Source organism: Bactrocera neohumeralis, chromosome 2 (assembly GCF_024586455.1).
Source record: "Bactrocera neohumeralis isolate Rockhampton chromosome 2, APGP_CSIRO_Bneo_wtdbg2-racon-allhic-juicebox.fasta_v2, whole genome shotgun sequence".
Taxonomy (NCBI): Eukaryota; Metazoa; Arthropoda; class Insecta; order Diptera; family Tephritidae; genus Bactrocera; species Bactrocera neohumeralis.
In genome coordinates this window covers 3,877,981-3,905,858 of record NC_065919.1, presented here as the reverse complement: position 1 = coordinate 3,905,858, position 27,878 = coordinate 3,877,981, and the positions used below count along the sequence as shown (strand labels likewise).

The window sequence follows — 27,878 nt, the reverse complement described above, 5'->3', positions numbered from 1 at the left end:
ATATGGTATGACACAATGTGATTGGTAGCACTGGAGATATACGACTGCAACGACATCTATTGACAAAATACGAAAAGACTTTTTCGACTACCCAATATATTTGGTCTTTCCATCCACGTGAATCCACTCAATGCCGTTATCAATATCTTTTCTAATTATAATATTTTGATTGTTTTCAATTTTTGTTTTAGCGTATTTCCTATGTTTGTTATCTTCATTTTATAAATTATTCAGCATTTTACATATGTATTATATGTATGTATTAGTCAAATAGTAGGAGTGCAGTTGCAAATCTACGCCGACATCTATTTCTGTATGTAAGTAGTATATTATTTGCTCGCGTTTGAAATCTGCTTAGTCACGCAAAAGCCTCTTGAACTGCCTTGTGGACGATTTAGGCTGCAATATTATTTGATTTTGATGAAATAGGCCACATGAAGTAATCCAAAAATAAATTTCTTGTGGAAAAAACTACAAGGTAGTACAAAATTTTGTCGGCAGCGCAATTTCCATGGTGCGAAATGCTGTTGAGTATGCAAATAACAGCGAAAGATGGGCACGACCACGAGCGTTATAAAAAACCATGCTACGCACATAACTAGACACACGATGCAACATCGTTTCTCAAGCTTAAAAAAAGTAGACAAAGAGCTGAGATGAGTATTAAAATCCAAGTATCCAAACTGTTCTCGACCCTTAACGGATAATAACACTGGTCTACAGTGGTTTTGTTACTTTAGGCATATTTTGGATATAACGGGTGATCCAAGTAAAGTTACTTTTTTCAATTTTTGACATATCACGCGGCAGTCGTGTCTAACTGGCATTTTATTTTTGTTCAGTATTGTTTGGCATTTTATCATGAAAATTGTTCAACTTTATTTCAAAATTCTGTAATGGGTTTCGCGCGCTTCGCTCAACTTATGGTCAACATAATCGGTCTACTGGAAGACAACACCATCACCCATCTTGTCACCCAGAATTCATTATTGCATAATATTCGACGAAATAGACCACGTGTGAAGAAAATATAACAGTGTGCACGTAGACCGTGAATTCGGCGTCGTTCGCAGCAACTCGGACTGACGTATGAAACGACTTGGCGCATTTTATGTCGAGATCTTAAATTGAAAGTGTACAAAATACAGTTTGTGCATGAACTGAAGTCGCTCTATGAGCTCTTGAGAAGTTCCAAAAAGATCCGACGTTTTTGTGCCAAATTTTGTTCAGTGATGAGAGTAAGTAAACAAGCAAAATTGCCGCATTTGGAACGAACAGCAACCTGAAGAGATTCAATAGCTGCCATTTCATCCCGAAAAAGCAACGATTTGGTTTGGCTTGTGGACCGGTGGAATCAGCCTGACATATTTCTCCAAAAATGATGCCGGTACAAATGTCATGATAACCGACTTTTAGATGCCTGAAATTGAAGATCGTAATCTCAGCGACATTTGGTTTCAGCAAGATGGCACCACATCGCATTAATCAATGGATTTATTGAGAGAACACTTCGGTGAGCAGATAATTTCACGTTTTGAGCCGGTCGAATGGCCACCAAGATCGTGTGATCTCACATCGTCACACTTTTTCTTGCGGGGATATTTAAAGTATGCGGACAATTCCACTTTGATTCAGTCCTTGAAGCAAAGTCTTTCGCAAGTTACCAGTCAAAATGCTCAAACGAGTCAACAAAAATTGGAGACGTAGGCGCGGCCAGCATTTGGAAGAGATAATCTTCAAAAAATAAATGCCAAAGAATGTTCTTTCGAATGATAATCAACATTCCCCATTAAATTTGAAGTTTCTTTGTTTTCTCAAAAATAACAGTATAATAATATAACAAAATTTTTAGAAATGACAACAACACAACCCGAAAACTCGTTTAATAAATAAAAGTCTGGCAGCACGGATTCAGTTTGCAAAACGATATAGTATATGTATGCATACTTATAGATTATGAAGAATACAAACATAATGCACACGGAATAGTGAGACGTTCTCGCCCCATAATTATTTACCCAATGTTTTTGAATTGTCGGCAACGCTTTATTTCTCGTGATTTATGTAAAAGGTTGCGCAATCATTTGTAACTAAGTAGCTAGTATTGATATTGATAATTTTCCAACAGCTTCGATTTATTCGCCTTGCGTCGGATTTCGCTTCGATAACCGTACATTTATGCCACCTTTGGCCATAATCGGCACACCAAAATTAGCGATTTCGATTTCTTTTCGCTCAGAATTCAATTCAACATTAAAGTTGAGCAGCAATTTCGCTAAAGCGACTTTTACGATTATGCGACCCAAACGTTGGGCTGTTGAAAAGTGAAAAATAATAAATATTATTTCAAAAAGTTATAAATAATGCTTATTTGGTTTACCGATGCAATGTCTGGGACCTGCGCCGAATGGCATATAAGCGGCGGGCTCATATTTTCCATTTAAAAATCTTTCTGGCTGCCAAAGCATGGGATCTGGAAAGTATTTTTCATCACGATGTATACCCAGCAGCGAAATAATAATCGGTGTACCACACTTGATCACCAAATCACTATCTGGCAACGGGTAGTCCCGTGTGCATTGACGATTAAGTATCGGTAGTCCGGGATATTTCCGTATAGTTTCTGCAAAAAAAGAAATCACTTTAAATGTATAAAAATATTTATTTCTGGGGATTTAATTAATTTTTACCCATTATGCAGAGATCCAGATATTTCATATCCTGTACTGCTACGTATGTGAATTCGTTATCGTGTTTCGCGAGTGCCGCCCTTACATCACGCTGTGCTTTCGCCATTGCAATCGGCGATTGTGCCAATTCGAAGGCCGTAAACGAGGCGATAGAGGCAGTCGTTTCATAACCGGCCACGTAGAACAGAAATAAATTGGTGGCAATTATTTCAATGGACATGGGTTTCGGCACAACTGTGGAAAGGGGGCGAAATGAAGTTATTATAAAAACTTTCGGCTGTGGAAACTTACCTTTGTCAGTCGCTTTTGCCGACCAATCGTTGTCATCAACGCTAATTTGACCTTTGTTGCGCAGTTGCATGAGCAATTGAAGCATATCCTTGCGTGAAATATTTTGCTCCTCGCGCATTTCTATAGTACGCTTAACGATTTTTCTCATCATATTGGGCGCCTCTTCACGCCAACCCAAACGTATGAAGAGTTTTTCCAAACTATGGAGAGAAATAAGTTAGGAAACCGCATATCTTTAATTTTGTTTCAAAAAAATGAATTCCATATGAAATGAACTTTATTGAACTGTAGTTTACGAGCAGAGAGGGTATTATTTCTCTCAACTTTTCTAAGACATATACTATGTCTGGACCGACAACCAAAACATGTTTTCGTGGGAAAAACTGGTTTTCGCACGAAAACTTGTGTTTTCGTCCATATAAAATCTGTCAAACGAAAACACAGTTTTCGCTGAAAACTACTTGAAAACTAACATTCCACTCGTTATAATCGGTGCCTGCTCTAGTTTAATCGATGTTTTTGGAAGACATATTTTGCCGGCCCTAAATTGTCACTTGACATTTGTTTACATTCCATATACAAATATAACTGTCACTTGATATTCTCATATTAGGGAGATTCTCTTGCTCTTGCAAAACCTTGCCCTGTGCAGAAATTGCAGAATTTTCCTCTTAGTGCAACGGCACAACAACAAACACACGCAGAAAATTATTTGCAATGGCTGTAAAATATGTCAGACCAAAACCCATGTTTATTTTCGTGCCGTCATATATCACTAGATTCTTCTCTCTTGGCCTTGCCTTTTTCGATATAGGATTTTTGCATTTTGTGTCATCGTGCAATCTTGCAAGAGCAGGAGAATGCGGCTATTGATAGTTGTCAGTGAAAACTCATCGAAAACACACATTGTCGGTCCGAACGGCTTAGATTCCACAACATACAAATGTGTTTTCAAAATGTTTTCAATGTCGGTCCGAACATAGTAATAGACATTTAACGCCACGAAGCGCACTTGTTATCGATATTAAAATCGTTTTGTTTCAATCATTCAGCAATCATGAACTAGCTTCTCCGATGTTAATCTCACTTAATAATATTTAAGGAATTATTAAAAAGCCTTTTTGCAAACTTAAATCTATAAGACTGTTAATGATAAGAAATCTGTTAAATTTTTCAACGTTATCAAGTTATACATAGATAACGATTCGAGCCTCTACGCATACATTCTTATTAAGCACACTTCTCTCTCTTCCTACCTGGGATATAGAAACTGGCACGTGCCGCGCACCACACTGCCCAAAGTGGGTTCGTTGACTTTTCGGCTCACATTTAGTATTTCATTGCTTGGCTCAACGAAGCTGTTCACATCCAGTCCGAAAATCACCGATGCAATGATGTCTATAGCATAGCTGAAATATGTATGTATGTATAGTTATGCATTTATTTTGAAAAAAATGCCGTTGCAACTTTTTAGAATTCATTATTTTTCTTTCTAAAATTATTACAAAAACTGCCAAAAATCCCAAATATACAACTATGCGAATAACTCACGTGCCCATTACATGCTTCATTTCAAACTCTTTAACACCGTTGTCAGTCAGCTGCATGTTCAGAAAGTTCACCATTCTATCGCCTACATCATCGATCTGGTCAAACATGCCCTTCAATTTTCCCGTTGTAAATGAGGGCGCCAGCTTTATGCGCAGACTCCTCCAATCCCGTCCTTTAAGAAAGAAAATGCCACCCCTTGATTGCGGATCCTCCTCATCGTCTACATGTATGCCACGATCGTGAAAGCTTTCAAAGTCCTTCGACAATATATCCCTCGCTAGCTGCGCATCGCGTATCAGCAATGCTGGTCGTGTAATTAGATAAATGCCCAACACTTTATTCTTGTTACTGCGATAAACATCGTAGATGGCAGTGCCCAAGGAAGCTTTTCGTCTACGTACGGCCTCCAGCACACCAAAGGGTATCTTTGGCTCGTGATAAGGGAAGCCCTTGCGTTGCCAATATGTGTAGGTCCATTTGATGTAAAATATCGCAAGCGCACAGGCGGTAGTTAAGAGCAACAGAAACATATTTTTATATACACTTTCTTACGGGTGCCACTGTATTAAATGTTGCGCTTACTCATTGAAATCTTATGTTGTCGGCAATGGCGTTTTATAGCTTGTCTCTAAGAGATATCTTAAAAATGCAATAGGGGTATTCACAGCACAGCACGTGGTAAGGCGACAACAATTTGAATGTTTATAAATACACTCAATAGAGTATATTAAGTTTGAAACTCGCAGAAGAAAGGTGACCAGTTAAAGTATTTATATATAAATGATGAGCGTGTTGAACTGAATCGGTTTAGCCATGTCCGTCTGTATATACGCGAGCTAGTCCTTCAGTTTTTGGAATGCAGATCTAAAATTGTCCCTTTCTCTTCAATAATATGCTTTTGTTTCAGATCCGCCGGCATATAGCTGCCATACAACATAAATACCTGTTATAGAAAATTTTTTTATTTGATAAGGTATCTTCACAAAAGCTGTCAGCTGTTAGTCCCAGAAACGTTACAAATTACCAGATAAATTGCGAAATTGTTGCCGTGTGAATACCCTGTTAACGTTATCAGCTACATTTTTTTAAAGTTTAACACTAGCTTTAATTTATAAATATTGAATTATACGTTTTTATATAGATATATATTGTGACAGAAAAGTACCCGGATTCGTCATAATTTATTTTGTAGCCTTCAAAGTAATCCCCACCTGATGGAATACACTTATGCCAACGATTTTTCCAGTCCTTTTGAGGTGGCATTCAGCTCCGTCAGCGAATTTTGTTTTATCTCTTCGATCGGCCAAAACGGTTTCAATTTCGATATTTTCTGAATGTGGGATCGGAATTTGCACGATCAAGTATGTCCAAAGAGACCTGTTTACAGTACTTTTTGAAACAAATTCAGCTTCATCGGAACGAGACGGGTAAGAACGCGTTTCATACCCAAAATATCCACCAAAATCATTCGAACGGACTCTCGAGAGATATCGAGCTCTCTTGCCGTCTCTCAAACGCTTTCTTGACGATTTTCAAGCACCATATCCTTTACTTTTTTAATATTATCAGCAGTTGAAGAGGTCGAAGGTCCTCCAGAACGAGGCATGTCTTCAATGATCTCTCGACCGTCTTTGAAGTCTTTGTACCAGGCTTGTGTTTTTGAATCACCATAAGTCTTCCAACGAAATTTGGTTATAAATACAAAATTTGAGACTTCTCTGAGAATTCTTTATTCGATATTTTTATCCATTGTAAAAATCGCCATGCACTACTGAGGCGTACCGCCTTAAGCAGTTGCTGTAAACAAACTGGTTGACAGATCGCGCTAATACTTGGCATAGTAATTCAGGACAGTCCTACCAACTTAGCAAAATATTTTATTTTTCAAGTATCATTTACACGGAGAATTTAATTACATGTTCCGGATGCTTTTTTTGTCACAATGTATTGTATATCGTGTCGTTGCTTCACTCGGATGACTTGCCAGTTTATTTTACCACTTTTAAGTTGTCTGCACAAATATTTGGCTTACAATTCGGTCAGTTGACTCATTTTAGCTGTATTTACTGCTATCGATATTTTCATTTCATCTTTTGATAAATTCTTACTCTAACTAATGTTTGTGACTTGAAGGCTTCATAGCATTCTAAAGCCTAACATTGCTGCTGAGGGTTTTTACGGCCCTATAGTTTACAGCTAATGATTATTCTGGGTTAGACGCTTTTATGAAAATTCGGGAAGTTTTCATCTAAATTGTTATCGATTTTAAATTTTTGGCGATGTGTTTAGTAGAAAGAACTTGATATAAGCTCTATCATAATCTAAAATGGAAGCATGTAGTAACTTTGTTTTGTGTCTAAGAACCTTATCCGTGTTTTGCTTTGTCATCTTCATTTAGGGTTGTCAACAAATGTCTCAAAATATAATCTTTGACATTTAATAGTCATCGTAATTAGTGAATTTTTAACAGCAATCGCAATGAAAGCAACAAGTGTATTGGTATTTTTAATGTAAAGCATACAAACATGCATATATGTACATATGTATATAGAAATATGATACTTATCAGTTGGAGTTGCGTAAAGATGACTTGCATTTTTGATTTTGCATGACAGAACACTTGCAAATATGGTGAAAAAATAACAACAATCAGTACGCTTGCTGCTTTAAGAAGATGTCAGTAAAACGCAATAAAACGCAATAAAATAGCACCTACAGCTGTGCACAGAAAAATTGCAAAGTTGCGGCTTTCTAGGCTAAAAGGCGATTTTTGAGATGAAAAAAAAACAACTGTATAATTTATTTTAAAATATGACGGGTGTATTCAAACGTATTTCAAGAATATGCAGTCTTTTTGAAGAAAAGAATTAATTATTTTTCGAGTCAAAGGTGCTGGTTGGAAAGAGAAGGTGAAACGTGATAGCAGATACAGAAGGTTCTACGAATAGTGCATGAAAATGGCACATCAAGTGCTAATTGAGCCCGATAGACAACAGGGCTGCACTCCTACCTACCTACCTACCATAGGTGCTTAAAGAAATGTCCTCCACTGCTGCAGTGACTCGCTTGCTAACATATCGAAGTATGAACAAAAAATATATATTTTTTTCGGATAGTTTCTTCCAATTTTTATATATATAAAATAGGTTAATTCATGTAAAAATTTTAATATTATTTAAAATTAAGTTAAGGGGTTAGGTGGGTTTCAGAGGAACCAAAGAAAAGGTATTTTTACGATTTTTTTAATGCAAGCAATCATATATTTCAAAAATATAATATGGAATGTCAAAGGTCATATTTGAACCATGTGTCCTGAAATTTTGATAAAAAAATGTCGAAAATTCAGCGGTTGAGACCTCATCTCCCTGGGTGTCTCCCACGGAATGTGCTCTCGCCGTGGACAGCATAACTTAATATTGGGTCATCTAAAATTAAAAAGAAAATAAAAAAATTAAAATTGTAATTTTTTCCTAGACTTTGAACAAAAAATCTATATTTTTGGTAAAATTTTTGCCATTTGTTGGCTTAAAAAAAAACGCATTGTTCCTGCGGTGCGCTACACCGACATAAAGAGCGGAAAATCAACCATCAAGAATTGGAGTGCTAAGTTTGGACGACCAAAAAAGGTTGTTACCGACCACACAATAATTTTGGATGACCGCAAAGTGATATTGTTCGAGATTTCAGGCAATCTAAAGACAACAACTGAGCGTCTAGATCATATGATCTAGGAATATTTGGGTAAAAGAAAGCTCTGTGCAAAGTGGGTGCTATGCAAGCTCACTTTTGCTAAAAAAAACAACAACGAGTTGATGATTCGGAGCAGTGTTTGGAGATGTCCAAGCGTACCAAAGCCGAGTTTTTGCGTCGTTATGTGACAATAGATGAAACTTGGTTCCATCATTTCACTTCGAACTCCAATAGACAGTGGACTGCACACGGAGAACCCGCTCCAAAGCGTAGAAAAACGCAACAGTCAGCTGGCCAGTCATGTCGTCTATATTTTAGGATACTCATGGAATAATTTTTATAGACTACCTTGAAAAAGGAAAGACCATCAACAGCGACTATTAAGTACATAACGTTATTGGACCTTTTGAAGGACGAAATCGCCGAAAAACGGACGCTTTTGAAGAAAAAGAAAGTGCTGTTTCACCAAGACAATGCGCCGTGTCGCAAGTCAGTGAAAACGATGGCGAAAATCCATAAATTAGGCTTGGAATTGCTTCCGCGTCCACCGTATTCTCCAGAACTGGCCCTCAGCGCCGATTTCGTGTTCTCAGTTCTCAAAAGAATGCTCGCTGGGAAAAAATTTTCGTCAAATGAAGGGAAGATCGGCGAAATTGAGGTCTATTTTGAAGCAAAGGTCAAATCGTACTACAAAAATAGTATCGAAAAGTTGGAGGGCCACTGTAATCAGTGTATCATCCTTGAAGGGAACTATGTTGAATAAAAAAAACGTATTTTGCCAAAATTTTTTTGTTACTATGGTATGCCGGGGACTTATCCATTGACCTGTTAAATGATTTTTTAAAAAATGCAAATAAATTCTAAATAATATTTCGAATACATGTGTACACTATTAAACAAAATTTACGAACTACAAACTAAACATTTCAATATTCTAGCATTATAATGATACGCAAAATGATGAGCTGAATTTTTACTTTCGTGTTTTTGCGAATAAGTATGGTAAACAATTGAAAACCGCAAAACTCATTTGCCACAGAAGATCAATGGCTAAGAGGCGATTTAGTTAAGGCCTCTCAATTAACATAAATTTTAATTTCCAAACACAAACTCGGCAAATTGTTCACTCTATGACAGGTGGGTGCGGGAGGTGAAGCAATCTGACTCGGCTGCTCGCCTGCTCGGTTTTGTTTTTGTTTTTACCCTCGAAATTACTTCATTATTATTATATTATTAGTGGAACAGCATGAATTTATTTATTCATCATCATTATTGAGTGGAAGAACCAGTTTTTATGTTGCGACGTGAACGCGAAATGGCAACAAATTGTGTGCGAAATGTGAATGGCCCAACGAGGCAGCAGCGCCAAGCACCAGCGCCCAAGTACATATGGTACATACATACATCTGTATAACTGAGCAGATAGCTAGTTATAGTCAACGAGCTAGGCAGGCAACAGCGGTATGCGTAGTGAATGCCATGATTTATACACAAACAAAGCAACAGAGATAAATACATATTGTAGCAACTACTAAAAGGTGAATGGCTTCTACACTCGGCTGAGCTAGTTGTGCACCATAAAAAAAGTAGCACTTTGAGGCAATGAGGATGCTGGTTGCTGGTTTGGAGGTTGTTCTCGTTAAATTCTACACGCCAAATAGTCGAAAATTTAAATTGTGAAAATAACAGCAAGCTGCATGCATACTAACATGCCCACACTAATCTACACACACACACATACATGTATGCATATGTAGCAACACAAATGCGTACAAACATATAACATAAATTAATAAAGAACAATTCCTTGACCGAAGTTGCTCACCTTAAACATAAACGCTCACATAAACAATAAACAATCAATTCACACATATTATGTCTTGCATTATTATAAACCGTTTGCACACATATCCATACCTACTTATAACTGCAGAAATATGTATGTATTTTTTATGAATCGATAAAGGCTGCTATTCCAACGGTTAAATAAGCTTTTTTGGCGAAAATTATTTCAACTTGTTGCAAAACGTGAAAAGAAATATGAAGCATACACATACATACAGTTGTGTTCATAATAATAGTAGCGTTGTTCTATTAGTCTAAATTTAAAATGAGTTGAAGCTTTTGAAAAACATTTTGCTCACAAAATTTTATTTTTTCGAACTGATTGTATGGAACAGAGGATCTTAAGGGGTTACTCGGGTAAAAAAACAGCCTATGTTTAACAATCATATATCGAGAGATCTCGTTTCCACGACAGTCGGGTCTAAGTAACTGCAACGGACCCGGATTTTTATCCAGCCAAGGACAGTCAACTTGCCATCATTCCTCGTTAAAACAACAACAGCATCTCGTATAACTCAAAGCAATTAATTTTCTTTTTTTAATTCACTGTGTATTCTTGAAGCATGTATTAATATAATCTGAAAATTTCAAAACAATCGATTCAGTAGTTTTTTTGTAACGATTTTTTACCACGACGATTTTTTAAAGAAGAAATTGAATAGAAGTCCAATACAGACTAGGTGGTGCGCCAAGAATATATGTCGAAACTTTCCACGAATGGAGAAACCCGATAAAATTACGTGAAAGTCGATCAAAAATCATTTATGTTGTTTTTTCTTTTATCGGTCCGGGTCAAAATTGATCAGATAATTATCTTCACAGTATTATTCAATGTAAAAAAACTTATTTCAGAAAAATCAAAAAATTTAACTTGAAACTAATTTGTAAATAGGCATATGAAAATATATTCGTGCAGCCGCATTACAACAATTTATCGTTATCGAAAGCGAAATTATCACATCAAAATTGTTTTTTCTTTTAATGTTTTTTTTTGCATTTTCCTATTTCTATATTATTTCTAATAATTTAAGTAATACCGTTTTGTCTCTCCTCATTCTAGCATCTGCTGATCTTTGTGGCTTAACTTTCTTTTCTTCTTTACACATAAAGTCCAACTATTTAATTTATCAGGTAAGAAAATCGATTGTAAAAATTATTTTTATTCCTAGTTTAAAGCTGTTTACATTATATTTCATTGTAAAACTTTTGGCTTTTCTGTCGTGATAGTAGTTAAATTTTAAGAAAGAAATTATAAATATTTATGAAACGTTTTAACTGCCAGCTAAATTGTATTTGTATGAAAAACTGTCATACATACAACTGTCATTCGTTTTCTTTATTACTGGAAAACTTCTGGACATTTCAATTTATATTATTCTAAACCGATAAAGTTCAGAAGATAGTGTTTAATGAAACAGCTGATCACATAAATATTATGTATATTCTTTTTTATCCTCATATCTTACAAATTACATGTAGCGAAAGTTTCTTAAAGCAACTGTCAAAGTGTAAGTATTATAATATTTTAATTTTATTTAGCAATCAGATTTACTATAGATACAGAACACCGCCAATATTTATTTCCTTATTTGTTTGGTGGGCGGGGAGACAATTTCTATTGCCTTGCAGCAAAAAAGCAATTTTCCAAATGTCACAACAGCCAACAAGAGCATTCAATTTATGTTTGAAGAAGCAATAAACAAATACTGTATTATTTATAACAGGCTGAGTTAGTGTCACTGCAGTGGGTAGGTGTGCTCTCAGCATTAGCTTATGAGCATCGCTTTAAGAATTTCAAGAGCAGAGCATACATGTAAAACTTGGCGAGCAAGTTTTGCTGTCGCGACGTTGGCGTTGTGAGAATTCCCATAGTGGGCCAATGCTTGACAACAGTCTGTAGGGGTAAAGGTGGTGCGGTAAAAGCGTACGACCGGGCTGTTAACAGGGTGTTGAAATAAATGCTGTTATTTGTTATACATGTTGCTCCTACACATGCATACATATGTATGTGTGTGGCGCAATACACTCTTTTGTAAATTTTGATTACCGTGCGTTTGTTTTTTTCTTTCTTAAATTGCAATTCTCACAACAAACACATTGCGTTTTTGCGACACAGTAATGCAACAACCATAACAATATTACGCTTGCGGCAACAACAATTTGCGCATACATACCTATGTATGCGTGTACATACATACATATACAATTTTCCACTGCTCCTACTATCACTGGGTGAGCAACAGCTTCGCCAGCCATGCGCTCAGTCATCAGCTGCTGCGCTTAGAGAGTAGTAACGCGAGTGTACTCAAACGTTAAAGCCCCAATCTTTACATATGTACATACTTACGTGCATAAACTTGTATAACAACAACAAGAATATAATAAATTAAACAAGTGCTCGAACACGTAAGGCAATCACAAAAGTTTTTTGCAGTTTGATAAACATAAAAGCCGCATTTGTCATAACATTTTATTATGAACCCTTTTCCGTTTAATAAAATTTGTATGAAGTGGTGTTGAAAAGTTCTAGTTACTGTTGCTCAGCAGAGCAGAGCTGTTAGGCTTTGCCATAGGAGTAACAACAAAAAGGTGGAGCTAAATGCGACGGTGGTTAATATTACCGCTCTATCTCGGGTTTTCTCTCTTTCCTCTATCGTTAACACGGCGCCTGGAAAGTTTTTGTTTTTGTTATTGTGCTTGTTTTGGGTCAGCGGTTTTGACTGTTCGTCCTCAACGTGCAGTTTGTCGCCCACAAACAAGCATATCCGCCTACCGCATCATAGCTTTTCATTTGGTTTTTTATACTTGCCTTACCTTTACCTATTCGTATATACATATGTACATATGTTCGTATGTAAGTGTGCTGTCGTCTCTATTGCCGTTTGTTGGCCGACGACGACACCTTTGTCTAGTGCTTACGATTATTTGCCGCTTTCGCAAGCCGCCAGAGTCAACCATATCTAACCTTCGTTTTGACAAATATTGACATTTTTGCAATATAAACTATATTTTTTAATGGTTTTTAAAGTTCACACGTGCTTAAGTACATATATTTTTGTATGTAAACATAGCACACATATGTACATATGTTATAGTTTGCCGCTTTGTTGTTTTATTGTGTGAATTGAAAAGTGTGAAATTATTTGAATTTAATGCAAAAATTATGGAAATTATACGCATATATTTGTGCAAAAGCGTATTGGTATAAAGTGAATTTTAATAATGAGTAAAAATAAAAAAAAATGTTAAGACTTTATATTTGTTTTTTGTATGCTGTCAAATTAACACTGGATAACCTATAAATTCGCAAAAAAAATCTGATAAAGAGTGCAATGTTTAATTTTACAGCAGTGTCGCTATAGTCAGCTGTGCATTACGTACGCTTCTTTGAAGTTTGCATTCTCTACACGTTAAGTGCATATGTACTTATTCCGTTTGTGTACTACTAGTCTTTTAGGCGGGAGATGCCACCACCGGGTAGCAATTAAACAGCAACTCTCGTGGTGAATTTAGAAAAGGCAGTAAAATATATTTAAAATAATAATAATGCAAAACTAAAATAAAATAAAAAATATATACAGAATAAAAGTATAAATCAGTTGATAATTTATATATCAAATCAAGAAATGGAAATAAAAATATTAAAATAAAAAAAATTTAACGGATAGATCAAACGCATACATAAAACGAATAGATAAATCAATATAAACTCACCAAAATAAAACAAAAAATATTAAATTATGTGATATAAATTGCAAAATTTATCAAAACAAAATAAAGTAATATATTGTTATATCTTAAATAATAAGGCAAAAATATTACTTAGAATCAGATTTGTGAATATTTGTATTCAAGATACAAAAGTATAAAATAAAAAAGTATTTTTAATTAAGACTTCTGTGATTACAAAACAAAAAAATTTTAAATAAAATATAATTATTTTTAATGCATTATTTGCAACCCTGCATACATTTATACACCAAGCATATTTCTAAAACCAAAAACTAAACTCATTGCTTTGCTTTACATTTTATCGATAAATATAACCTTAAAAGTCATTTCGCTATATTTTCTGGCTAACATGCAACATTTATTTTAATACTAAGTTTTTGAATTGATTTGATTTCTCTACATTTTTCACATGTCAGTAAGGTCGAAGTGGCACTAAAACTAATTTCGTGCGCTTGTGTTTGCTTTGAGCGTCTTTGAAATTTGACATTCTATTTATTTCACCTTTAACGGTTGAAATTGACATTTAGCTGCATAAATAAAAATGGCTTTGAGTGTATGAGCATACATATGTACATACATACATAGGTACAGATTTACATCAGTATATATATTTTATAAGACATATTATGTATTTTAACTTGTACCTACTTTAAGAAAACGTTGTTATTTTTAGTGGCAGCAGTTGACACTTAAACATTTTGAATGTTTTTTAGTTTACACAAAATCAAGTTATTAAAAGTATTATTTTTTCAAAGAAAAAAATACTTTTTTTCACACTTTTCCGTTAATTAATTCTCTTTAAGTTTAGAAGTGTATTTATTAGTTTCATTTAAAAAATGCGGAAAAGCGTATAAACAGAGAAGAATATCCATATGGGAACTTTTAGCTACAATCTTTGCTTTGCATACTGTCGTCCGTCTTACACGCAACCTTTTACCAGATTTATAAAGAGTATGCACATAACTTAAAAAAATATTGGCAATTAATTGGCTAAAACAGATTAGAAAGGCAAGAGAGGAGAGAAGTACACTCGGCTCACATAGAGAGCTCAATAAATAAAACAATATATGTCTCATTTATATTTAAATTATCTTATAACACATACTTCTGATAGAAAAAAAATCAAAAAATTCGCTTATCACACTATTTTCACACGCCCACTCATGTGAAAGAGCCACCCACTGCCTCCGAAGAGTTAACACTGTTAATTTACAGTACACTGTTACCATATTCATTACTCATATGTCGATGTAAGCTGTTTCTATGTTATTGAAAGCTGTTTCTATGTTACTAACATTCGTAGCCTTGCATATATTATATACCAGAGTGCGCTGTTAAATATACTGTTAGCGCCGCTGCGCAGTTGTGCTCTGCTCTGCCGATATTTATGTAAGTAGCGAGCATTTGCGTGAGCTCTGGCCAACCGGCCGAATAATCAAGCAACTTGAGAGTGAGGTCATTGATTATACGATGTGAGTATGTTTTGTATATACCGGCCTCCCTTTTACTATACTTACACATGCATATTGTTGTACATTGGGTATATAGATATTTGTTTGTCTATCGGCACGTATGCTGGTCAGAATTGGCATTTAGTTTGTTGCTATGTACTTGATAGAATTAAATATTGAAATAACATGTGGCAACGGCAGCGGCAAAGGCAAAAGCTATGAAGTAGTAGTGCAAAATAAAGCAAACAAAGTAAGAGCATGCTCAAGTGTACAAATAAAATAAAAAATAAAACAATCACAAGTGGTGTAGAATAATGTAAACACAACTTAATACTGTTAAACCCTGTGGGAATTACTGAGCGGTTGTACCAAGCAAGGAGTGAGGTTAATCTAATTTGGAAAAACAGTATTATTTACGATTATTCGTTAAATATTTAAACAAGGATTCGTTAAAGTTAAAGTTAAATGTTAAAATAAGATATAGTGTATGAAAATTAAGAATGGAGATTAATATTTCTTTAATTTACTTATTAATTTTTTTTATTAAGTTTTAATTATTAATATATTGTTATTGCTTTTTAATTTTTTTTAATTATAATTATTTAAGTATTATATTATTTGTTTTTTTTTTAATTATAACACATTTTTTTAATGTTAATTCTAATTTATTATTATTTTAAATTTAAATTGTATTTTTTTAGATTATTTTTTCTTAATTTTATTTTTGTTATTTTATTTTTATTATTAATTTTTATTTTGTTTTCAAATTTAATTTTTTTAGTCATTTTTTTATTAATGTTTTTAGTTATTATTTTCTTAATTTGTACAATTATTATTTTTTTTTGATAACTGTTTTTTATTATGTATATATTTGTACATCTCACAAAAATATCTTAAAGTTAATGTCGCGATTTTTCTAAAAACGATTTAAAAAAAATCAACTTTAATGTACATACAATTTAGCTGTGTTCCTAGTGGGTACTTAGTTCTACTGTTAAACTTTTGCTTCTGGTTTTTACTGCTGTTACGCATAGATAACAATACTTATCCATTTGTTTTGATTTTCTCATTAGTTTGTTATTTTTTGCTATACTTCTCTCTGTTTTTCTATATACATACATATGTATGTACATATGTATGTATGTATGTATGAGCGAGCACTTAAATATTTCTGCTTAGCTTTGCAATTTCCCTAACATTGCTTTTGTTGTTATTAATATGATATTTGTTGGGTTTTTGTTTCGGCTACTCGTTATATATTCAACTGCAAATGTATTCATTTATATATGTATGCATATAAAAGTCGACTTTTTATTAATACATAGCAAGCACGTTTGCCATACGTACATATACATACATAAATATATGTATATGTATATACATATAAATAAATATATTAGTATGTTTGTTTGTACATACAAGCTAAACGAGATATAGGAAGAACCTTGTGTGCTCATGACTATGAAATGAAATTAAATTTAGTTTTGCCCTCCTCCTATGCCGCTGATATTGTTGCCTGCTAACATACGCAAATACATGCAAACTCGACGCTCCCTTGATTCTTTTATGTATTGTGTTGTTTTTATTGTAACGTTGTTGAGGTTGCGTCTATGAGCTTTGAGAGTAGTTCCTCTGTTGCGGTTGACGTTGTCGTCTACGTCGCTGCCATTCGCCGCCGTTCGTTGCCATTGACCATCGCTACTGCCCAGTTTGGCTGTTTGTTGTTGTTGTTTTAGAAACTTGGTGCCTTAAGGCGTCGCTGCCGTGATTGTCATTGGTTACGCGTCTTCCTCTTGTTAATTGTTTAATATGTAATTACTTTTGTTGTACTCGACAATTTGTTGTTTTATGAAAACTTACATACATATGTATATATTTTGCTCCCTTTTATACAAGTTTTTCTAATCTATTTCGCTTTTCATATACACGTTAATATACATTTATGTATGTATACCCTTCTTGCTTGCAGCATTTTCATTAATTCTTTGCGTGTTTTCTTTACACAGTTGAGAAATTAACGCCAAGCTCTTGGAATGCGGTTGTGTTTGTTTCTGACTTTTCTTTATCATTAATTACACCTTGTTGTTGCTACTTCCGATTTATTCTCAATATCATAATATTGGAGGTTAGCTGGCGCTCAATAGGGCATGGCGATTGTCAATGTAAATTTTTTTTATAAAAACAAAGTCTCTTTATTTGCGTTCTTTGCTGTGCTCATTACTTTTGCTTATGTAGTGCAAATGCTGTATTACAACAATACATTATTTGCAGCAGTTGCAGGCACATTGTAAAATTGTTGCCACTGTTGTATATTGAATTATCAACGTGAATATATTATATATTATATTTTCATTATAACATTCTGCATTGGTTGTTTCAATAATTACGTAAATATTGTTAAAGTTGATTTAATTAAAGAAATTATGTGCCTGATTCAACTCTTAATATTCCGTTCTCATACTTAATTTATTGCCAATACTCGTGCTTACACATCGTGTGTACTCATACCCTCATGTCAGTTGCTCTTTTCCTCTTTCTATTCATTAGCAACATTCCAAGCAACATGTTGCACAACATTTATTTATTTATTAAATGCTTTGTCACTCACTCGCTCACTGGATTTTGAACGTGTGCTGTTTAGTGACCTTGAAATAACTTGTATTCTCTTTTTTCTAAAATCAAATTAGAATTAAACGCTTTTATGTGTGTGCACATTAGTGTTTTTGGTACTAAACATGTTATGAGTTTAGCAAATTTGTTACTTTTTTTGTTCGTGTATATTTGTAGTTTAAAGTTTGGTCCGCAAGCACGTTTGCGATGCGTATTTATACCCTGCACAGGGTTATTAAGTTTTCCAAAAAGTTTTTAACAACAAGAAGGATACGTCGGGTCGAGCTGAGCCGTTTTAACCATGTACGTCTGTCTGTCTGTATATACTCGTACTACTCTTTCAGTTTCTGAGATAACGAGTTGAAATGCACGCGCCATTTTCTTCGCAAGCCACTGCTAATTTATCGCCATCACCGATATCGCAACCGTATAGCATATAGCTGCCATACGAACTGAACGATCAAAATTCAAGTTTTTGTATAGAAAAACCTTTATATTTTTATTTGTACACGTTTTTCTTGTTTAAATTGCATTAGCACAGATTTCGTTTGTGTTCTTTTGCAATAAAAAGTTTTCACTGGCAACCTTAATCCGTTTTATCAATCGTCAACTATCCGCAGACCTTCAATTCACTCTCCAATTGCAAATGTACGAAAATTAAAAATCCTTGCCAATCTGCCAATCCTGCTGGAGGTCAGCATAAGCCCTGAACGCACCGAATGTCCTCCAAGCGTAATTCGGAGGTGATTCCCTTGAAAAGGTATATGCTAACACACATACACACATACCAACAGATAAATGCGTGTTTTACCCTTCTCGGCGCCCTGTCGCATTTGCGTCACGCCTTGTGATTTTTGAGAAGCGTTTCACCGACCGCACGGCCTCCATTAGTCTAGCACTTTGAACCTCGAGTCGAGCCGGGAGGCCTTCAGCTAAATAGGCGCAGGCGATATAAGCGACAGCTGCTGTCGCATCAGGGACATTGATAAAAAAGCATATTTCATATGTTGAAGCGCAAATGATAACAACAGAAACAACCACAGCGCAATAAAAAATGTGAGAGCCGCGTGTGTGTGTATGTACTATGTATGTGTACATAGTGATTTAATATTGCCAAATTAATATCAAAGTGCTTCAGTCGCTTCACGCGTACACACGCACATGTTAATAAATATATTTAAATAAATTAATGTGTGTGTGTTTGTTTATTGTATTCATTGGCGTGAATTTCTCCTCGAACATTTTGCGTTTCTGGTATTAGTTCGAGGAGTTCTTTGAACCTAGGCAAGGCCACAAAAGTGCCAAAAGCGTAATACAAAAACTACAACACAACTACAGAACACCGAACAAGCAAGCATGGCGAAAACCGAATTTTGATAGTTTATCGACACAACTGACAATAACAAAAACAACAACTACGGCAGCGACGACGCGCTGTGCGCACTATTTAATCAACTCTGCTGCCGACAACAATCGACCGCTAAAACCGCATGCGAATGCGGATGACGAAACGGGGAAGTTGATGCCGGCAGTGTTGATGGAGCGCGACGCGACCGCTGCTGCGGTGGGCGAGGCTGCGGCAGAGGCGGCTGCGGCTGCGGTAACACGCGCGCAAATTAAGCTTCAATGTCAGCGGAAAATGTTTTTAGCAAATATTTTATGCGTGTGTGTGCGGATGTATGTATATGTATGTATGTACTTATGTGTATTACTTAATGGTGGCGGTGTTAGGCGTCAATAAGTTTCGACAAAAAATTTAAAGATACCTGTCTCTACTAAATCGTTTGATAAAATGTATTTACACCCATCACACGCACACACACGCCGCGCTAATAAAATCACAGCGGAAATTTCGGCTTCGCAGATAATGCGGGCGAAATATCTACGTTGGATTAAGCATTCTCCCCACTTGTTGTTGCTGTTGTAGGGCATTGATTATGCCATGCTGCTGTTTGCAAGCGACACTGCATATACCATACATACATACATATCTATTTTTACACGTTAGGGCTAGGGTTAGCTTTGTAGCGGGCTTTGTGCGTGGGCGAGTGAATGCGGAAAATCGCTTTACGCCACAAACCAACAACAAAAATGGCTAAAAATAAAAGCGTCAACTGGCATATACAGCAAAATGTGTATTTACATACATACATACATACATATGTATGTACATATACATATGTATGTATGTACATATACATATATATATAGAAAAAGATAACAGCTGCTGCAACTGTCAGGGCTAAAGTGGTTGGAGAAAATCGATATCAATGCAAAACCACAAAAAACAAAAAAAAAAAAAACACTTAAATGAAATTTATCAGACAGGAAGGAAAAGCTAAAGATGGGGCGCAAACAGTTATGCTTGTGCATATGTTAAAAAAAATTGGAAAAGACGGTGATTCTGAAAAAAATATTTGTTGAAAGAGAGGGTTCAGAAAATTGATTATAATTATTAAAATAAAAATATATTAAATAAATAAATAATGAAATTATAAAATAATAAAAAAACTAAAAATTAAAAAATGTAATGAGGAATAAAAAAATTTAGCAAAAAATAAAATAAAAAAATTATAATAAAAATGTAATAAACAAATAAAAATTTAGTAATTGTAAAAAAGAAAATAAAAATAAAATATACAATAGAAAGTGTTTATGTACATATGTATGTATGTAGAGTTATTAATTTTAGTACATTTAATTAAAAAATTTCAAATTATTTTAATATTATTCTAAAAATATTTTTTTTTTGTAGTTAAAGAAATTATATATAAAATATTTTGAAAAAGTTAATTTTTTAACAAAAAATTTAATTAAAAAATTTTTCAAATTTAAATTCTTTGAATATGTACAAATTTAAGTCGTACAATATATCTATGTATGTACATATATGTCAATGATAACATACATACATACATATGTATGTATGTACACAGCTCGTGAACTTATTGAGCAAGGAAATAATATAAAAAGTTTCATTGAGCGGTTCAAATTTCTCCAACAGCTGGCAGTTCATTTTCCCCAGCTAATAGCTAAACAATAACAATAATAAATACGATTAAAGAAAAAATTTGCAAATGCTGACTGTGGCGTCCTTGAGAAATAATAAAGCAAAAAAATTAAAATAAAAGTATATTTACTTGGAGTTGATTCGTTAAGAAAGGAAATTGTTCAAAGTGGAAAACATATCGCAGCCTCTCGAAGAACTTTTACACGTCAGGATGGCTTTAGCAAGGTAAGATGAAAGGAAAAGGCAAATCTAGCTTATTTCAAAAATTATTTGATTAATATTATATTGCTGATTTACAAAAAACTCATTGAAAAATATTTTTAAGCTTTCATTCCAGAAGTTTTTTTGAAGAGCTTTGAGGTTGTCTCAAAATACTTATTGAGTATTTACTACATATGTATGTATGTCTCGTATTCAATCAACAATTAACTGCGTAATTCGTTAAGCTTTTACTTACATACATTTTAATTCGAGCGAAATAGCTTTCACCAACAGATTTCGAGTACATTAGCTCTCTAGTTCTCATCTATTAAATACAGCGGTATATGCATTTGAGAAGTTAAGTACACTTCTAAGCTTCAAAGAAAGCTTTAAAAGTGATTTCTCTTTAAAAATATGGTTGGATATACTGTTTTATGTTCATACGAACTTTTGTCAGTTCTTCATTGTAAATTTAACCTTTAATCCGTGGAATAGAACCTAGATCTAAAAAGCTTCGTATACTTATGTATGTATATAACTTTATACATATACTTACAAAGCTTTAGTTTAAAGCTTTTAGGCTCTTTTTTGTTATTCCAATAATAGTGTGAACGACAGTTAGGTAAATGAAACTTCCGAAGCTTTTAAAGCGCTTTCATCAAGATTTAGTCAACAAACTGAGAATACAAGTTAGACATGCGAAAAGTTTGAACCTCGAAGCTTTTACCGAGCTTTTATCAAAATTTTATAACAAGTTCGTAACTTTTGATATTCGAAGCTTTAAAGAAGCTTTAAGTCATTTATACAAATTTGAATTTATTTGATTACTTCCTGCATTAGATATTGAGAACACATTTTTTTTTGCTTCGGAGCTTTTAAAAAGCTTTCATCAATATATAATCAACAAACTATGAACGAAGAGTTTGTATAAAATTTTAAGCTCGAAGCTTTTAATCAATATAAAATATGAACGAAGAGTATGAAATTTGAAGTTCGGAGCTTTTAAAGCTTTCAATAACTTATACAAATTGCCTCTTCCTCTTACCAAATAAATTAATTTGATTACGTGCTTCATCAAATTTTGAGAAAGTATTTTTTTAAAATAAAACTTAAAATATTACAATTATGTTATATAGATATATAATACAATATTATTATACCCGAACGTGCCTGCACGCCCACTAAGAATATCGCATATATGGACTGTACGTATGTATTGTTTTACTGGCTACAACAACACATGGCTACATGTTTCTAGTCGTAGTCGTACCAACGAGTAAAACCTAAACGACCTTGAAAATGATGCTCTCAACTGCTAGAACTTAAAACAGATTTTTTTATCGAAAATCTTTAGTTATATTGAAAAACACGTTCAAGTGCATACATACCGACACACACACATATTTATTGTTAGTAGATAAACATGAGTTTGTTTTATAGCTGACAATAGGAATGAAATTTGAAATTTTCACAAGCAACACAAATACACACACGTGCACACATGTATGGTAAACAATTATTTATGAATACTTATGATTTACGTTCGCATTTTTCCTCTCGGTTTCATTGAAGCATCTCGCTACACTTCCGCCTTTAAAATATTCATGGCGTATGCCATCGCCAAACACACACACAAACATTCACAACTAGATTGTTCAGTTAACATGTGCTTGCGTTTGAGCGCTTGTGCGACTTGTAATAATTAAATTGACAATGACGTCAAAGTCAAAACATTGAATTTTCAGCATCATTTTAGCATTCAAATTGTATACTTCACAAGTTGTATATACTTCACTTTAATTTTTTATAGTAATTTAACCTTTTTGTGAACGCAAAAAGCAACTTGAATTATGCCGAACGCAATGGAAAGCAATGTTATGCACATAAATATGATTAATATGTTTAAGTGGAAGCTTTAGCCTTATTATTTCACTACCTCATTGTTTTACCAACACTCACACACGCACATCCATACATACGAACACACATATTTCCTTATGTAGGTGTAATTGCGTGCCTGCTACATAAACTCATGTAAGTTCAGCAAAATATATACGAACTTACAAATATATACATGTATGTAGATATGTCTGTATTAGAACCCGAGGCCCTGCGCGATTTGTCTAGTATTTATTATTTCCAAGTTGGCGGCTGTCTAGAAAACCTCTGCTTTTATTGCTTTTGTACTTGTATAATTGAAAATTTTGACCTCGTTTTCAGCACGTTTGGGTGTACACGTTTTCGAATTGGTTTTTATCACCAAAATGCTGAAGGCATCATATTATATATAGTATATACTTACATACATATTAACAAGTACACAAAAGTTGGCTACTCTTTTAATGCACTGTTCGCATGCTTCATGTGTTTATCACTTGAAATACATACAAATATTGCCGTTGCAAGTCCTACTTAATACGTAGCAAGCCTATTAATTGTAGTTCTGAAAGAAAATTCAAATTGAAAGCTTTTACTTTTATTAAGCTTTCATAATCCTTAAAGCTTCTTATGCCTTCTAGTTAATATATAACAACACACTTGTGTTGCTCGTTGTGAGGAATTTGGTAATGAAATCATGCAATATTCATAGAAGCTTAACAATTACTTATTTATTATGGTGAAAGCTTTTGTAGGATATCTAAAGTAAAAAAAAACAAAATTATATATTTGTAATCTTTAATGGTTATTTTATGTTTTTTATGTAAAAAATATTTTAAAGCTTTCATGTAAGACCTTGAAAACTTTTTAAAAAGCTTGCACGAAAAGAGATATTTTTTTTTAATTCGAGTTTTCATTACTTGATATATACTAAACTCATTCGTAGAGTAAATGAAAATTGAAGCTTTTACTTTTATTAAGCCTTCATAATCCTTAAAGCTTCGTGTGCCTTCTAGTTAATATATAACAACACACTTGTGTTGCTCGGTGAAAGGAATTTGGTGTGGAAATCATGTAATATTCACAAAAGCTTAACATAAGTACATGTTTACTATGGTGAAAGCTTTTATAGGATTTTTGTAATCTTTAATGTTTATTTTATCTTTCTTTTAAGTAAAAAAAATATTTTTAAACTATCATGTAAGCTCTTTCATGTAACTTTCTAAAGCTTCAGAGGTTTACACGAAAAATATATTTTAAATAATTACAGTTTTTTTTCTTGATTAATTATTCTTAAAGCTTCGTATGCCTTTTAGTTAATATATAACTATATATTTGTAATCTTTAATACTTATTTTTTGTTTCTTTGATGTAAAAAACAAATATTTTAAAGCTTTCATGTAATCTCTCACAAAATTTTTAAAAAGCTTCTAAAGCTTCCGCAAAAAAAATTTATTCGAAAATTTGAATTTTCATTCTTATTTTTTAATTTTTCCCAAAACATATTCCTTCCAAAATCTTTACCCTTATATGTATATTCTCTTTCTTTTCTTCATTCGTTGTTAATAAACTTTTTACATGAAAATTCGCTTTTTAAGCTATTTTGTATATTGAACGATGTACAATTTCAAAGCTCAATTTTTTGAGCTTTCTCTTTTTCATGTCTCATTCATATTGTTTAGACACTTTTAAAATTAAGTTTCTATTGATTATCATAGAAGCTTTCGCATTAAATATGCCATTAAAGCTATACAGCTTTCGTTCAATTTAATAAAAAAAATCATTTTACGTATTACTCTTTATTTAAGCTTATTGTTACAAAAAGTTATTATTATATAGAAGGCTTATTTATTATAAAATTTGCTTATATTTGTTTAAATCACATATCTAATTCGAAAATCGCGAAGCAAAGCCTTTTGAGTGTGAAAGCTTTCACTTTTACCTTTTTTAAGTAAAAGCTTTTCAGAAGCTTTTTATTTATAACCTAAATAATTTTGTTTTATTTATATTTGCAATTATGCAATAAAAATGTATATTTTTATAAAATTAACTACTAGTTTTAGTCTAACTGTACCAAAGTGGCTAAGCTTTCATATACATATGTACATATGTACGTACGGTATGAAAATTGCTTAAAGCTCTCTACCTGTATGCTCTACAGAAAAAAATAAAAAGCTGTTTCTTTCTACCCCATTTATTACTCATATGACTATAAATTAAAGTGAAAGTCCGAAAGTTTCCTCTATATTGTTGTTGCAACGCTCAAAAGCCAGATGATGAGCCGCCTTTGCCTTTGCCGCCAAAAGCGTCAAACCTAATGCAGCATAGCAGAGTAGTAATTTTCATAGGTGCTATAGCGGTGTTGTTTTTGCTATGCTATTGAAATCGCTAACAGTAATTGCATGTTGCTAACAATGACAACCACCGACAACAGTAAAGTGCGACAATATTTGCACGATGCACGCCATAACACAAAATGCAGCAAATAGCACATTATCTTGTTGTTGTTGTTGTTATTGTTAATTGTTGCAAATGTTATTGACATTGGTTGCTGTTATTATTATTGCCGGCGCTATAACGGTATTGCGAGCACAAAATTCGCCTGTGCGCCCGTTCGTGCTCATAAATGGCGCATTTCGTAAATAAATACATTGTTGTTGTGGTTGCTTTTGTTGCAGCACCTTGTCATTATTTATGATTTATAAGGAAATGCAAAGTATTCGCTCTTTCAGGCACATTTTGTAGTGATTTTTTCGTTTTGTGTTGTCGTTTTTTATTGTTTTTTTTTTTTTTTTGAAGGTAGCACTTGCCTTCTCCAATTCGCTCGCATGTCCGTATGTATGTTTGTAGTTTTGTAATGTGCGCTGTAATTGTAGGTTAGTCGTTCGGGCTAGCGCGCAAAAGGTCATCATCACATCAAATATTCATTTGCATACGTAAATATGTACATAAGTATATATGTACATAGTTCTATGGGAATCTTATGTCGCACATCGGAAATGTACTTGCTATTTTATCTGCGATTGTATGTGTGTGTTTGTTGTTATCTATATTTCGTTTATGCATTTTTGTTGTAATACACGCGGAAGCCGGTAATGTTACGCTCGCTGTAAATGGCGTGAAAATTCAATCTGATTACACTTAAAAGTCCAACGCACAGGCGTTACTAATTGTTTTTGTCGTGTAAAAAATGGAATTAAATCCAATACCGTTACAAATATTGAAAACTAATGTTCCCATGAACATATATACGTATTTTCAGTTCAGTGCGTTCATTTGTGTGTAGTCGCTTTAGCTTCAATAATTTAATAAAAAAACACTTCGAACACTCCCTAATTATATATGTATCGATTATTGTGGGTGTGTTAGTAATCGACTTTCGATATTATTGACACATCGAAGGATTTTAACCGGCTTGCCTTGACATTCTCAAAGCGTTGCCGTGCGATTCTGAACTTGTTTTTGATTTATTATTTGTTTTATTTTAGATTTATTACTTTTCGGTAAATCTTGAAAAGCTCAATTATGCGAAAACTGAAAAGTACCTCAAGTACTAAGTACGAAAAATATATAAATTTTATAATAAAACAAATATGATTTGGGATATCAATGACATTCTTTATTCCTGTGAAGGTACATTCGATGCCATTATGTATGGAACTCGATTTCATTTGCATGGCCACCACGGGCAGGCTTGCAGAAGGCAAGACGCTGAACCCAATTTTCGACGGTTTTCAAGCATAAATTGGCCGTTACTGTTGTAATTTTACGTTTAGATATTCGTACAAAGTTCATCAATCGTCGCTGGCTTGTTGGCATAGACCATAGACTTGACGTAGCCCCACAGGAAATAGTCTAACAGGGTCAAATAACACGACCGAGGCGACCAATTGACTGGGCCATTTCGTGAGTTAGCACGTTTACCAAACTTGGTTTTCAATAAATCGATTGTGACATTCGTTGTGTGGCTTGTGGCACCGTCCTGTTGAAACCACATATTGTCCAAGTCTACAGCATCCAATTCGGGTCAAAAATATTCGGTTATCATTGAGCGGTAGCGATTCCCATTCACAGCAAAGTGCCGGGCTTGATCATCACGGAAGAAGTATAGCCCACAAACCGTAATTTTTTCGAGATGAAATGATGGCTTCCGTCAATTTGATTTTGTAAGGATGTAGGCCAAGATCTTTTCACAAAACTTGTTACAATGACATCACAGAGATGTACAACACTTTATAACGACGTGTGAGAGACTGGCACTACGGGCACTTATTTGTCTCACTCACACCGAAACATTTTGTACTGTGCCTGTGAATTAAAATTTTTGCACAAGACGCTCAATTGTTCATCTGACAGGCCGATTATGATCATCATAAATTGGACGTTGCGCTCTTAGTTGAGGCCACTGACTCCGAATTTCGGTAGTAAATTTTAATAAGTTCGACACGTTGTTGGATCTTTCCATGATGAAATGGCAAACCTTAATGAAGAGATATGTCGAAAGAGCGGGGAAAAATATGGCGCCGTTTGCTGTCCCTATCGATCCCTATTGAAATCTCTGTTACTTGCCAGCTTCTAGTCTTTCGCAAAAGTTCTTTTCGTAATTCAGTCAACCAAACCAACATAACTTTATTTGTAACTTTCGGTATGCCCTACATTTAATCAATACGGTATATTTTATTTGTTTTCAAGTGCATTTACGTTTACAATCCGAAGCATAAATAAGAAATCTCTCTTTTATGGCCATTGACTTCATTCAATCAGAATTGTGCACTCTTGCGCATAATTTTTCGGGAATTCTTTTTATCGCTCTTCACCAGATAGGGGTGCCAGCATGTGACTTTCTTTCATTCATCAATGCTTCGCTGCGATTATACATACATACTCATAATGAAAGCAACTTTGAAGCGCATTTATCAACGCAGCGAA

General features: G+C 34.0%; 2 protein-coding genes across 6 annotated transcripts in view; one reads left to right on the top strand and one right to left on the bottom strand.

Moving 5' to 3' along the window:
* Positions 1-27,878, top strand: part of LOC126751158 (protein roadkill) — a 178,285-nt gene that overhangs the window by 6,267 nt on the left and 144,140 nt on the right. For 2 of the 5 annotated variants that reach the window (XM_050461199.1, XM_050461198.1), the window contains exon 2: positions 11,128-11,198. Coding sequence is in view for 1 of the 5 variants with exons in the window: in XM_050461196.1 (XP_050317153.1) it covers positions 21,082-21,095 (14 nt within the window). In the remaining 4 variants the exon portion in view is untranslated. Of the gene's footprint in view, positions 1-11,127; positions 11,199-12,358; positions 12,474-20,864; positions 21,096-27,878 lie in introns of those variants that run through there. The other 3 variants (XM_050461196.1, XM_050461197.1, XM_050461201.1) reach the window with 3 other exon arrangements.
* Positions 1,911-5,797, bottom strand: LOC126751181 (probable cytochrome P450 6d5). Its single transcript, XM_050461228.1, has 6 exons — positions 4,533-5,797; positions 4,238-4,390; positions 2,982-3,181; positions 2,691-2,924; positions 2,381-2,623; positions 1,911-2,314 (listed from the first exon to the last, which is right to left on the bottom strand). Exons 1-6 carry the CDS (start codon positions 5,060-5,062, stop codon positions 2,136-2,138), a joined length of 1,539 nt encoding a protein of 512 aa, XP_050317185.1. The 5' UTR covers positions 5,063-5,797; the 3' UTR covers positions 1,911-2,135.